General features: G+C 42.7%; 1 protein-coding gene across 1 annotated transcript in view; it reads left to right on the forward strand.

Annotated features, from left to right (window-relative positions):
• Positions 1-576: 576 nt before the first annotated feature.
• Positions 577-13,468, forward strand: part of GRM1 (glutamate metabotropic receptor 1) — a 169,306-nt gene continuing 156,414 nt past the window's right edge. Inside the window, exon 1 of the mRNA XM_090033204.1 lies at positions 577-788. Within this exon, the coding sequence (XP_089889330.1) occupies positions 577-788 (212 nt within the window). The remainder of the gene's footprint in view (positions 789-13,468) is intronic.

The raw sequence follows: 13,468 nt of genomic DNA on the forward strand, positions 1-13,468 counted from the left end.
TGGCAGCCACTTCTCTCCACACTTTCTCGCTTCCCTTCTTCCCCAGTTGAGACGAGTGCTGGCCTGTGGTGCAGCCAGGTCAGAAGCACACTCCTGTGGCTCTAGAAAATTAAACTCCACTGTTATCAGATAATTAAAGACTGTATCCTTAAATTAAAAAGTAATAAAGAATTAAAGACTCTGTCTCAATGGTCTAAATGGGGGATGGTAGATCTAAAGCAGCCTCTATTCCTCCATATTCTTGCTTAGGTGCTGAAGGTCTTGATGTGATTTATACTGGTCAAAATAATAAAGTGCCTCTCATGCTGGAATGTTCAAACTCTGACCCCTAGGTTCGATTCAAACTCTGATTTATAGAAAATGGCACTAGTAAACTATGAATTGCTTAGGCTCAGAATTGACATGGCTCACATGATCAGAAACTCAGCTCTCAGATACAGGTTCTATTGAAGAGAATGATAACACTATACTGTGGCATGGGAAGCCAACAGGAGAAAGCGGGGAGTAGGCTTTGCTATTAGAAACAGCTTACTATCTTTCTATGTAAACCACATTTCTGTATCTATTTGACGCCCGATGTTCAGAGTGCATACACAGAATGGCTTCACCAAGTTGTTTAGTGTCTATGTGTCTCCCCTTCAAGCTAGTGATGAAGACAAGAATATTTTCTACCAACAACTTGAAGAAACTGAAAAAACTGACAGAAATGATGCCATTATAATACTTGGTGACATCAATGCAAGAGTTGGATGTAGTTTTAAGAACTGCCCTGGACAAACATGGAATTGGTAATATGAATGAAAATGGCCAGCGAGTGTTAGAACTTCATACAAATCAAAATCTATGTGTTATCAACACCAACTTTGTTGGGGAAATCACAATAAAAATATCTTGGAACCATCCAAGATCAGTACACTGGTACCAATTAGATCTCGTATTGCCAGGCTTAACCACCTGAAAGAAATCCTGCATATAAGATCATATTACAGTGCTGCCTGTAACACTGATCATGCCTTAGTTTACTTCTGATTCAGGATCAGTGCCAAAAGATCCACCATAGCAAAACTACCAGTCATTGTCGAATAGACATCAGCCAAACTAAAGAGATAGAAAAATGCAAACTCTTCAGCGAAGGAGTTGTAAAAGCAAGGTTACCTAACAACTCAACCACTGAGGCTTTGGAAAACTTAAAAACTAACATGTTCAATGTTAGTTGAAACAGCAACTAACAGCATGTAACAGCATTTGGCAAAACATGCAAGAAAAATGCAGACTGCCTTGAAGAGCACTCTGAAACCCTTCTACCACTGATTGAGAACAAAAGAACAGCACTAAACAACTATAAGAAATCTCCCAACATAATAACCCTGAAAAATCTAAGAAAGGCTTGAAGAGGAATGCAAAAGGAGGCTAAAAAATGTGCCCAAGTTTTTTGGCTGAAACTCTGTGATGATTTTCAGAAAGCAGATGACACAGGTGATAGTCATGGAATATATGAAGGCATCAAATGAGCAATTGGTCCAGGCAAGAAGAAAACTGCTCTACTGAAAAACGTAAATAGAAATGTCATTACTGATAAACAAAAACAACTCAGCATGGGATTGAACACTATGGAATTCTATACTCCAATGAGACTGAAATCAAACATGAAGAACTCAAAGGATTACCACAGTTCCAAGTTATGACGGATTTGGGCAATGAGCCTATATTACAAGATTTGCAGAAAGCAATTAAATCAATTCCTGGGAACCAGGCATCTGGCAACAGCTGTTTGCCTGATGAAACCTACAAACGTGCCAACAACAAATGAGTTTGAAAGCTTCATGAAGTTATACTGCTCTGTTGAAAAGAGGAAGTGGTACTGCAAGATTTCAAAGATGCTTGGTTTGTACTATTATACAAAACCAAAGGGGATAGAAGCAACTGTGACAACTACAGAGCTATCTCCCCATTGAACATTGGAAAATTGTTGGAACAATTGCAGGAAGAATAGGAAATATGGCAGGCAACTAGCTTGACTTAGTAGAGAGCTCTTAAACACAAAAAGGAAGCTTACAAGAAGTAGAAGCTTGGATAGATGACTAGGGAGGTGTATAAAAATATTGCTCGGGCATCCAGGGATGAAATAAGGAAGGCCAAAGCACAACTGGAGTTGCAGCTAGCAAGGGGTATGGCGGTAATAAGAAAGGTTTCTACAAATACGTTAGCAACAAGAGGAAGGTCAGGGGAAGTGTAGGTCCCTTTGTTAATAGGTCAGGCACCCTAGTGACAGATGATGAGGAAAAGGCTGAAGTACTCAATGTCTTGTTTACCTTGGTCTTCACAGGCAAGGTCAGCTCCTAGACTACTGCACCAAGCAGCACAGTTTGGGGAGAAGGTGAGCACCCCTCAGTATTGAAAGAACAGGTTAGGGACTATTTAGAAAAGCTGGATATGTACAAGTCCATGGGGCTGGATGCAATGCATCCAAGGGTGCTGGGGGAATTGATTGATGTGACTACAGAGCCACTGGCCATTATTTCTCAAAATACATGGTGATTGGGGGAGGTCCTGGACTATTGGAAAAGGGCAAATATAGTGCTCATATTTAAGAGATGGAAGAAGGAGGATTTATAGAACTACAGACTGCTCAGCCTCACCTCCGTCCCTGGAAAAATCATGGAGCAAGTCCTCAAAGAATCCATTTCTAAGCACTTGGAGGAGGAGACAGTGATCAGAAACAGTCATCATGGATTCATCAAGGGCAAATCATGCCTAACCAACCTGACTGCATTCTGTGATGAGATGGCTGACTGGCTCTGTGGATGCAGGGGAAGTAGTGGATATGATATACCTTGAGTTTAGCAAAGCTTTTGATACAGTCACCCTCAGCATTCTTGCAAGAACATTAAGGAAGTATGGGTTGGACGAATGGACTGTATGGTGGATAGAAAACTGGCTGGATTGTAAGGCTCAACAGGTAGTGATCAATGTCTCGATGTCTAGTTGGCAGCCAGAATCAAGTGGAGTGCCACAGGGGTCGGTCCTAGGGCTGGTTTTGTTCAATATCTTCGTTAATGATCTGGAAGAAGGGATAGAGTGCACCCTCAGCAAGTTTGCGGATGACACCAAGCTGGGGGGAGTACTAGATATGCTGGAGGGTAGAGTTAAGACTCAGAGTGACCTAGACAAATTGAAGGATTGGGCCAAAAGAAATCACATGAGATTTAACCAGGACAGGTACAGTCCTGCACTTAGGATGGAAGAAATCAATGCACTGCTGCAGGCTTGCGACTAACTGGCTAAGCAGCAGCTCTACAGAAAAGGACTTGGGAGTTGCAGTGGACAATAAGATGGATATGAGTCAACAGTATACCCTTGTTCCCAAAAAGGCTAAGAGCATACTGGGCAGCATTAGTAGGAACGTTCCTAGCTGTCCAAGGGAAGCAATTATTTCCCTCTATTCAGCACTCCCTTGGTGGGGCTGTGCATCTCCTGGTTAGACGGAGTTTCTGCATTTTGGCTAGGAACCTACGTGAGTGGTCATACCTGGCTGACTGCTCTTCCCAGCAGATGTCTGGGAAGTTCAGGTCACCCATGATGACCACGTCTTTTGACCTAACTACCTCCGTGACCTGACTTAAGAATTCCCGGTCTAGCTCTTCCCCTTGGTTGGGTGGTCTGTAGTAGACCCCCCCACTGTTAAGTCTCTTTCCCCTCCACTGCCTTGTATTCTAGCCCAGAGCACTTCAGTGTGCCCCTCCTCTGACCCTGTGCTACTTGATGAGGATGTGTATTCCTCCTTAATGTAGAGTGCCACACCCCCACCTTTCCTCCCTGTCCTGTCCCTCCTGTACAGCCTATAGCCTTTGATATTCATTGCCCAGTCATGCATTGGGTCCCACCATGTTTCTGTGAGCCCCACTATGTCTGTTGCTAGTGGCTGCGGGTGGTCACTGCTTGCCCACTCAACAAAGCCCTGGCTGGAATGATTTAGTTGGGGCTGGTCCTGCTTTGAGCAGAGGGTTGGACTCAGTGACCTCCTGAGGTCCCTTTCAACCCTAATTTTCTATGATTCTATGAGATGTTTGACCAAGAAAATGCAAGAGAAGTGTAGAGAAAAACAAATAACACTGTACATCGTGTTCATCGATCTGATAAAGGCCTTCAAAACAGTCAAAAGCCTTTTTACTGTTCTGAAGAAACTGGGCTGTCCCCCCAAATTGCTGAACTTCATTCACTATAGTGTATGAAAAAAAGAATCAAATGTCTTTTTGGCATCAGGAATGGGTGAAAGGGGGTGCATCTTAACCCCCATGCTTTTTAGCATCTACTTTTCATTCCTGCTTCTTCATTCATTCAAGAACAGCGATGATGCCATTTATCTTTGAACCAGACTAGATGGAGACTTGTTCAATATTGCAAGGTTTTGCATGGAATCCAAGGGGAAAGAAATGGTTCTGAGAGATTTCCTGTTTGCAGATGACATGGCCTTGGTTGTCCACAGTGAAAATTCCCTGCAAAATCTCTTGGACAGATTTTCGGAGTTATTCAAGAGCTTCAGGGATGGCAAGTAATCTCAATAAGACTGTGACCATGTACCAAGGGGTGAAAAAACCAATACCTGACATAAATCTTTTGTTGGTATTGACAGTTTTTGCTACTTGGGTTCTGTAATTAACAGGAATCTTGACCTTCAAACTGAACTGACAAACAGAATCGGAAAGGTAGCTAAGAATTTTGGGCTATTACAGAAACATACATGGAATAACTGGTAACGATCATGCAAATCTATGAGGATTGTATGCTGTCATCCCTAGTTTATGATTCATAAACGTGGACTACATATGCTTGGCACATCAAGAGTCTGAACAGCTTCCACATGAAATGTCTGCATAAGATCCTGAAAATAAAGTGGGAAGACAGACTACCAAGCACAGAGGTACTGAAGCATACAGGACTAACACGCTTAGAAACTACTACCAGGAAGAGGAGGTTGTGATGGATTAGCCGTGTCAGGAGAATGGGAAGGTACTGTATCCCCCAGAATATTTTGTATAGCAAGATTCAAGGTGGATCTAGAAAGCAGGGCCGCCCTCTATGGCAGTACCATGATGTGTGCAAAAATGATATGAAGTTGCTCAATATCAATGTAGAAAGCTGGGAGGAGGGCACAGAATCCTGTCTGATTTGGAGGGAACACCTGGCACTGGATGCAGCTCAATATGAAGTGGCTTTTGTCCAGAGGAAGAAGCAAAGCGAGAAAAAAGAAAGCAGCATGCTGTAAACTTGGACTCCAACTCAGACAACATATGGATCTGTGAAATTTGTAACAAGCTGTGTCACTCTCAAATTCAGCTCATCAGCCACAAATGGATTCATCAGGCATCTGACTAGACTTCTTATGTGTACAGCATGATCCAGAGGATTGACAGTTGCCTACTATCATAGTGCTGAATTAAGGTTGCTCAGGTAATTTTAATTCTAGAATCTTGTAACTTTTGAGTAGTTTACTTTGCAACCTTAATGGTGTGTGTGTGTGTGTGTGTGTGTGTGTAATTCCTAGCATGCATAAGAGTGATATTGTAGCCCACAGAAGTCCAGTGCTGCAATTGCAGGGAAAGGCCTGATCAGTCCCATGCTAGATCATGTCCAATGTTGATAGACTTCGTGGAAAATCTGATTGCTAAAATCTAAGAAATCTCTTCTGAGCACATGAAAACTGTAATTTTTCAAAGGCTTAAAGCTTCATCAAATTTGAGCAAATTTTCCGAGGAAGGTGAAAGGCAAATCCCTGGCAAGTTTAACTCACTTTCCATATTTTGAAAGTAATTAGACAAAGAGTTTTCTTCTGTATAAATGTTTGAGGTAATTTAAACAATATGCTCTGATTTATGAAGAATTTCAGGATGTATGTAAAAGAACATTTCCTTTTCATTTCCTCTTCTTACTTGAATAGTTTGCCAGTTTTCATTCAAGGTAGCTGCCATCAGATACTCTTGAGTGGAGACAAAGACTGCTGACTGTTTTGGAAGGAGGATAAATTCTGACTATGGGCTAGGAACATCACAAGTAGGAACCTGTGTACAAAGCCAAAAGCTTATGAAATAATACAACACAATAGATTTGGTCACAACTGTAAAAACCAGTGTGTAATGCCAATAACTTTATTGAACCTATAAACTGAGAAACATCATAAAGTTTATTCTGATACGAGGTGGCCATCTATAGAGGACAAAGAGGCCTTTCTGTACAATTTCTCATAAAAATGCTCAGGAAAGAAGGAGCCAAATGACTTGAAGTGTACAAGGCATGTATTTTTGTTCTTGTCCATCAGTTTGTTTAATAAATTGAAAATGCCTCACTTGATTGTGCAGAATAGGGATTAGGATCCTTTCTAAATTCTGTATTTCCTCACATTCTCAGTTTGGTGGAAGCTCTTATACTCCTACTTCTGGGGAAGAACTTCTTTTGAAAGAACTATAGTCCTTTTCTTTCCTACTGCCTGATGCTATCATGGCTTGCTCCAGATACTTCATTTTCTATGGGCAGGTAATGGTCTTGATGGATCACTTAGATCCCCTTTAAAAGTTAATTTAATTGTGGGGTGGGATGGGATCTGAAGAGAGGGATTTTAACCTGGATTCTGAGAATCATGTATCCTGCTATGTCAGACATTCAAGGCCTGGCATGGCAGGATGTGTAGTTTTCGGGATCTGGGATAAAAACCCTCATATAGATTCTGTGTCTGCCAGAATTGGCTAATCCTAGGTTCCCTGTGCACCCAGACATTTCAATTGGTTTGTGACCAGCACAATACTGTGGAGCCTGTATCTGATGTAGGGTCCCCACATGACAGCATATTTAAAAGACATCGAGGCAGACCAGCACCAAGGAGTAGCTCCTGAATCCAGACTCCCCTTGTACACACCACACTTTGAAATTAACTCTGATATAAACCTGCCACAAAGATATTCCACCTTTAACATCTCTATGATTGGTTTGCCATTTTTACTGCATGCTAAATTCCTTGAATGCATGGCATGTTGCTATTTATCCCAAAGTGAACACATTAATCGTGTAGGCTCCTGACAGATGTGAAAACCCCCCCCCAGCACTTTATCGGAAGAGGAAGTGCATTAGTTCAAGACAGCTCCCTAATGTACTTCAGCGGGGATTTTTGGTTCTTTTATCTAATAGCTGATTCAAATGCTGAGCTTAACTTAAAGTACTGGGGGTTTTTTTTGACATCTTTAAGAAGCCATAACATCTGGAAGGGGCCTTACATTCAGACTCAGCCCCTTTACATTTTGATATTTCAAAGGCTCCATTTTGGTATGTTCTTCTTCTCAACCTTTTCAGGCTAACCTTGGATTCTGTTTTTCAGCATTATGATATGAGTCCTCCATGGTCAGATTGGCATGGACTGTGGGGATTTCTGCCTTTCTCTATAGCATCACCCTCTTCCTTGAATTTCTCAAATGTATTTTAACAACCTTGCAGTGGGACTGTGCTCTTGTTGCCCTGCTTTAACTGTGGCTGGTTAGGTTGTCCTTGCTCTTTGGGGGCAATGTGTTTTGTAGTTGTGACAGAGTTATTGTACAGTTTTAGGGATAGGTTTGACAAGCATTTGTATGGGGTGGTTTGGATAGGGATGATCCTACCTTGAAGAGGGGATTGGAGTAGGTCACCCTTTGAGGTATTTTCCAGCCCTACTTCTCTATGATTCACTTTTAGCTGTCAGCTTGTCATAAGGCTACTATGATACTTTTGACTGACTTGTTTTTCTGATGCTAAATTATGGATGTTTCATAATTTTATGAAGTCCAGTTTAAACAAAAGAGAAATAATTTTGCTCAGTTCTAAATATTTAAGTAAGGCTCTTTCTTTATTATTTTCCTTTGAAAATATTCTTTAAATGTGAACAATGTGGAAGGTTATACTGACATTGGATTTACAAATTCTCCAAATTATTTTGCTAGTGCACCTTTTTATCTTCTATGATATAGGATCTGAGTGAGATCCCTGCTAGTTAAGATCGACACAGTGAATTAGTTAACAATTGCGTTCTTTCAAGGTCAGATTTTTGAAATCCTGTCTTTATGGGGTCTCTGTGATCACGTTATTTTTAAAATGCTGCTTACACAAAGGACAATTCTAGAAATCTTAGTGGCAATAGGTTGTCTTAACACATTAAAGCTGCTTTAAAATCTGTACCTGAGCTTCCTGCAAAATCTCATATTGAATTTCAAGGCCTTTTAATGACATGTGGCTGTTAGTAGTTATTCTCTAAATATCTGACTGGATTTGTCCTCATGTCGCCCTGATGACTCTTCAGTGTATTTTGAATGTGACTTTGAAAAAACGAACGCTCTCCAGTTGTGGAATAAGTTTCTTAGCAAGGCCTGGAGAATTGTCACACTTAAGAGAAAACTTAAAAATTATGTTTGCTGTTAATTTGGGACAAGTGATCTAGTTCAGATAAAATAACTGCTCCAAACATATGCCAAGAACATAATTTGATTTTTATACTCTTTTATTTTTTTTTAAATAATGAATAATCTAATATGGCCTTTGTAATTGTTCTTGAGATTTGATCATGGCAGACTCAAAATATCCTGAAAGATGCCATTTCTGCTGTGTTTCTCCCCAAGCCTAAAGGCATTTCTGCAGCTTTGCCCCATAAGATTTTAGTCCAATTTGTGAAACCATAAGGTTCAGCCTATTTCAGTAAAACTTGAACAAGAATTGCTTGAGCAAAAGAACCGTGAAGCCTTCTGAGGTTAAGCTGTCACTACTTTTATTGTAAGCATTTAAACTATCAGTAGCATATAGTGCCTTAAGATTATAAGAAAAAGAGATGTTTAAAATTGACAGTTATATTCTACTCCAAGCTTTGGTGCTGCTAAAGACTAGGGCTGTGTGAAGCTTTGGTACCTGATTTGATTCAGAGGAGATTTGGCCCAATTTGGGGACTGAATCTCCGAATCAAAATCAAATCAGGAAACCAAATAAAAGCTCTGAATTGACTCAAAGCATCCAAATCAATTCAGAAAAGCTTCAGAAAAGATTCAGCCACTTCAGAGATTCAGCCATAGACTAAACAGGCAGCTGACACGGCTGCCTCCAACTAGTAAGTCTGTTGGGGTTGGGAGAGGGGTGAGGGAAGGGGCATGTAGGAGGGTGGGATTGGGACTGGGGCTGGGACCAGGACAAGCTACCCAGCCAAGGCAGGGGGTGCATTACACAGGGATGGGGGCAGGGTGGCATGGTACGTGGGCACAGCAGTGCTGGGAGTGGGGGCTCTGCCCTGCTGCCACTTGCCCAGCTGGGGCAGAGGGGGACAGGATGTGGGTGTGGCTCACTCCAGGCAGAAGGAGGCAAGTGGCAGCAGGGCAGAGCCCCTACTCCCAGTACTGATGCAGGCACGGTAGCACTGGGAACAGGAGTTATGCCCTGCTGCTGCCCAGAGCAAGGCAAGCCTGCATCACCCTCTGCCCCATGCCAGCTGGGCAAGCAGCAGCAGGGCATAGCCCCCCTCCAAGCACTACTGTGCCTGCATCCCATGCCTGTCTTTGCCAGCTGGCAAGTGGCGGCAGTGCTCGCCACTCAGCACTGGCTGGCAAGCAGCAATAGGGCAGCGTTCCCACTCCCAGCACTGATGCGGGTGTGCAGCAGTGCTAGGAGGAGGGGCTATGCCCTGCTGATTCCTGGAGTGAGCTGTGCCTGCATTGCACCACCCCCATTGCACTGGATGGCCTAAGCAGGGGATAGGGCCAGGCAGGGCAGCCGTGGGGGCTTCTCCCATAGCTCCTCCCACCTCTCTGTTGGAGAAGCCCCCCTGGCTGCCCTGCCCAGCTCCAGACTCCCAGCACTTAAAAAAAAAAAGCCCTGCACTCACTGGCTCTGTCAGCGGTGATCAGGGTCTCTGAGGGCTTGTGGCAGAACTCCCCTGTGCAGCACGGGGCAGCAGAGGGCAGCAGGGATTGCTCCTGCCTTGGCACAAGCACAGCAGCTGTTGCACTGAATGGGTGCAGCATGGCTTGGCAGCACACAACACACTGTCTGGGAGGTGTGATGGCTCCATGTGTCACCACTCTGGCACCACTCAGCCCCAGTGGCCCCAGCTCCCAGACTGTGCGCAGTGCCCTGCTGAGCCACGCTGAACCTGCACCATGGGGCAGCTGCTGCACGGGTGCCAGGCAGGGGGGAGATCTCCACTGCCCCTACTGCCCTGTGCAGTACAGGGGGGCTCTACCATGAGGCCTCAGAGGCCCTGTTCCCTGCTGCTGCAGCCAGCGAGTGCGGGCTTTATTTTTTTTTTTAAGTGACAAGAGGTTGGGGCAGGCCAGGGGCTGGGGCTGGGCAGGGCCGCCATGGGGGCTTCTCCCGTGGCTTCTCTCACCCGGCAGGCACAACTGGAGGAGCCATAGGAGTACCTGCAGCCACCCAGCTGTGCTTGCCTCTCCCTGGCCGATTCGAACCTCTGAATCAGCACTGAATCAGTGCTGAATCTTTGATCTGATTCAGTTGAATCGAATGGGTACAGTGATTTGAATCACTGAATTTAATCACTGTCCTCTGAATTGGTCAAATCTGAATTGAATATTTCCCTATTCACACACGCCTACTAAAGACTGACTTGCCCGCTGGAATTAATTAGAGCAGTCTCAGCACCATCCTATCTTCTTGGAAAAGGCTCTGTGTCACAGAGTGTCACTCAGTCTTTCAGGGGCTTGGTCATTGCAGGTTTACAGCTGAGAATCTAGTCCATAAAGAATAATCTGAAGTCAGTAAAAAGATGAAATCGTAGGAGAACTAATACCATGCTTTGTGCAAACTTAGTGGAAATGTACTTCCTTTAAAAGATGAATGAATGAGCAACTGAATAATCATATGGTGCCCCAGCCTTTTGAAAATTCCCTTTTGTGTGGGAGCTTGGTATGCTGTAACTTCAATTAGCCAAGTCTACACATCTGGTAACATATACACATTCTTTACTTTAGACTATTTTAACATTACTGTCAGGAAGTGCTTTATTGCTAAGATGCTTTCTATTCAATTTCACATTTCAGTGACAGGATTAAATACCTATTCAGGAATTCATAACCTACTGTGGCATTCCTTAGGGCAGGGCAGGCCAAACTGGATCATTACACCTTGTAATTTTCTCTCACTGAGTATGTTTGCCATTTCCTCTCTTAGAGTTCCTGCTGAGAAGACATACTGTAACAGTAGCTTAGGATCCCTGACTCTGGATCTAATCACACAATGGTTATAATTTGTAGTCTTATCCAGGACTAAAAATGCAAAAGTTGACAGTGTAATTAGGATTTTGGTGTCTCTTTGCAACCTCCTACCAGCCTCTAGATAAATTATTTGGAACAAATGATGGGAGCAGAGACATCTCTTAAATAAGAACACTGCTGTCACTCAAAAGGTAACAGAAATGGATTAGAAAGGCTTCTTCAGATACCAGCTTCTCTGTAATGAGGAGCCCCAGTACAACAACAAGACACAACTAAAGCAGCAGTTTGATGTACCATGTAGACCCATGGCTACCTATTGGAATAGACCCAGTTAACGAGGCATTCTCATTTGAGAGGAAAATCAAGGACTTGCAATAGAAGAAAGATAAGTGTCTACAAAGGGGCTGGATCCAGGAAATAGAAACTATGTAAAATGACCCTGACATTTTGATTCTGGATGCACTTTTAACCCACCATTGGGTGTATATTTTATTTTTCATTTGTCACCTTTTCATATTCTGCTACAGCCTACGTTATATTTCCTAATTTGCTAAATAACCAACTGAATTTAATTTCAGGGGCATCAATGCTGGTCATAAGAGGTGGTCTGACTCTTGGTTACTGGTATTTTATGTATCTAAAGCCTTTTAACTATATTTTTCACATTGTAGATTCCCTCACTCACACTGTGCTATCAAATTCTTAGTCTGGTACCTACCAGACTACAGCTGTTGAAGTATACAATGTTGTTTGAATCTTCAGCTCGCTATGGTAAGACTTTAGTAATTTTTCCTACAGGTCACTTTCAAAAAAGTAGGACGCTTGTTCCTGTAAGGTTGCACTGCTATTTTCAACTATATTCCCTTCATGAGATGGTATTTATATCACTCTGATATTTTCTAAAGATTGGTTGGTTATTTGACATTTACTCTCCCTGGTGCTGTCCCTTTTTATGTAGCATTCCCAAGAAAGCTTTTTCCTTTTGTAGCCCTGGCTCCATTTTTTCACGATGTCACAGGTGACGCTGGCCTGATTTTTTCTTTCAGCTCTTTGAGCTTACGTTCTGTTCCTATATTCTGAGGTCTTTCTACTTATGTCCTCAGGGTTTCTTTTTTATCCATTAAAAAATAATTTAGACCTGAGGGATGGGGAAAAATATCTATGTTCTCAAGATACTGTGTTCAACTTTCAGGTGACATGCACCTCTCAGCACTAGGAGGACTAGAGAGCAAGGGCTGACTTTTTTTCTACAGGTTTCCAGGTGCCTTGTACAGTTGGCTCTAAATCCCTTCTGAAGAGCCTTTGTGTCAGAGCTATGTCTCTCTCCCAAACCATTTACAATTTCACACATTCTCATTAATATAACAAAATGCTTGACAAAATCTTAATTTACTGGATGTCAAATTTACTTTTTAATGAAGAAAATGGCATGTCTGTGGAAACAAAGGGACTGAGCTCTCTGGGCAGGTATCATGCAGGGAGGAGCTGTTGTAGTCTTTCCTCCTCCCACACATCTTGACTTATCCTTAATGCACCCGAATGTGGACTTACAGTACTCTAATGCTCCTGGTCTTGGGTCTATCTTAAGTAGAGACTGCAGAATTGTGTTAGACTGTGGAGTGCTTTTCTGCCACAAAATAATGTAAATTGAAGGATAATGTTAAATGTATCTTGTTTTACCTGCAGTCTCAGGAGAACTTGAAAGACCGTATTTAAAATGCACCCAGTTTTTAAATACAAGTTGAGATTCTGATATAATTACACATTTTATTTTGATGTGACTCCTTTAACTGTGACGGCATTGCTCCTGAATTATATTGATATACGTGAGATGGCAATCAAGCTCACAGTATTTTCTACAAGCAGTTGAACTGATTGAGTGTATCTATATATGACATTAAGGTGACATGATAAACTCCAGTGCTATTTGTGCTGGAATCAGCTGCTCCCAGGCACAGTGTCTGCATGTGCACCTAGGACTTCAACAGGGCCAAGCAGCCCCGGGCTGGCAGGGGGCTCTGGGTGGTGTTATAGGGCTAAAGTGCTACAGTGTGGGGCTAAGAGGCAGGCAGCCTCTGCACTTTAGCACCCTCGTGCCCCAGCCAGACCCTTTCACGGTCTACATGTGTATTTTGGCACATGTAAGTACTCCGTCATAAAATAGTACTGTCAGGGACTATCCTATGACCGAGTTAATTAATTCACTGCGCCCTGCTAATATAGTTTTATCTTTAACCTTT

The sequence above is a fragment of the Crocodylus siamensis genome, chromosome 1 (genome assembly GCF_052110815.1).
Source record: "Crocodylus siamensis isolate JL-2025a chromosome 1, ASM5211081v1, whole genome shotgun sequence".
Classification (NCBI taxonomy): domain Eukaryota; kingdom Metazoa; phylum Chordata; order Crocodylia; family Crocodylidae; genus Crocodylus; species Crocodylus siamensis.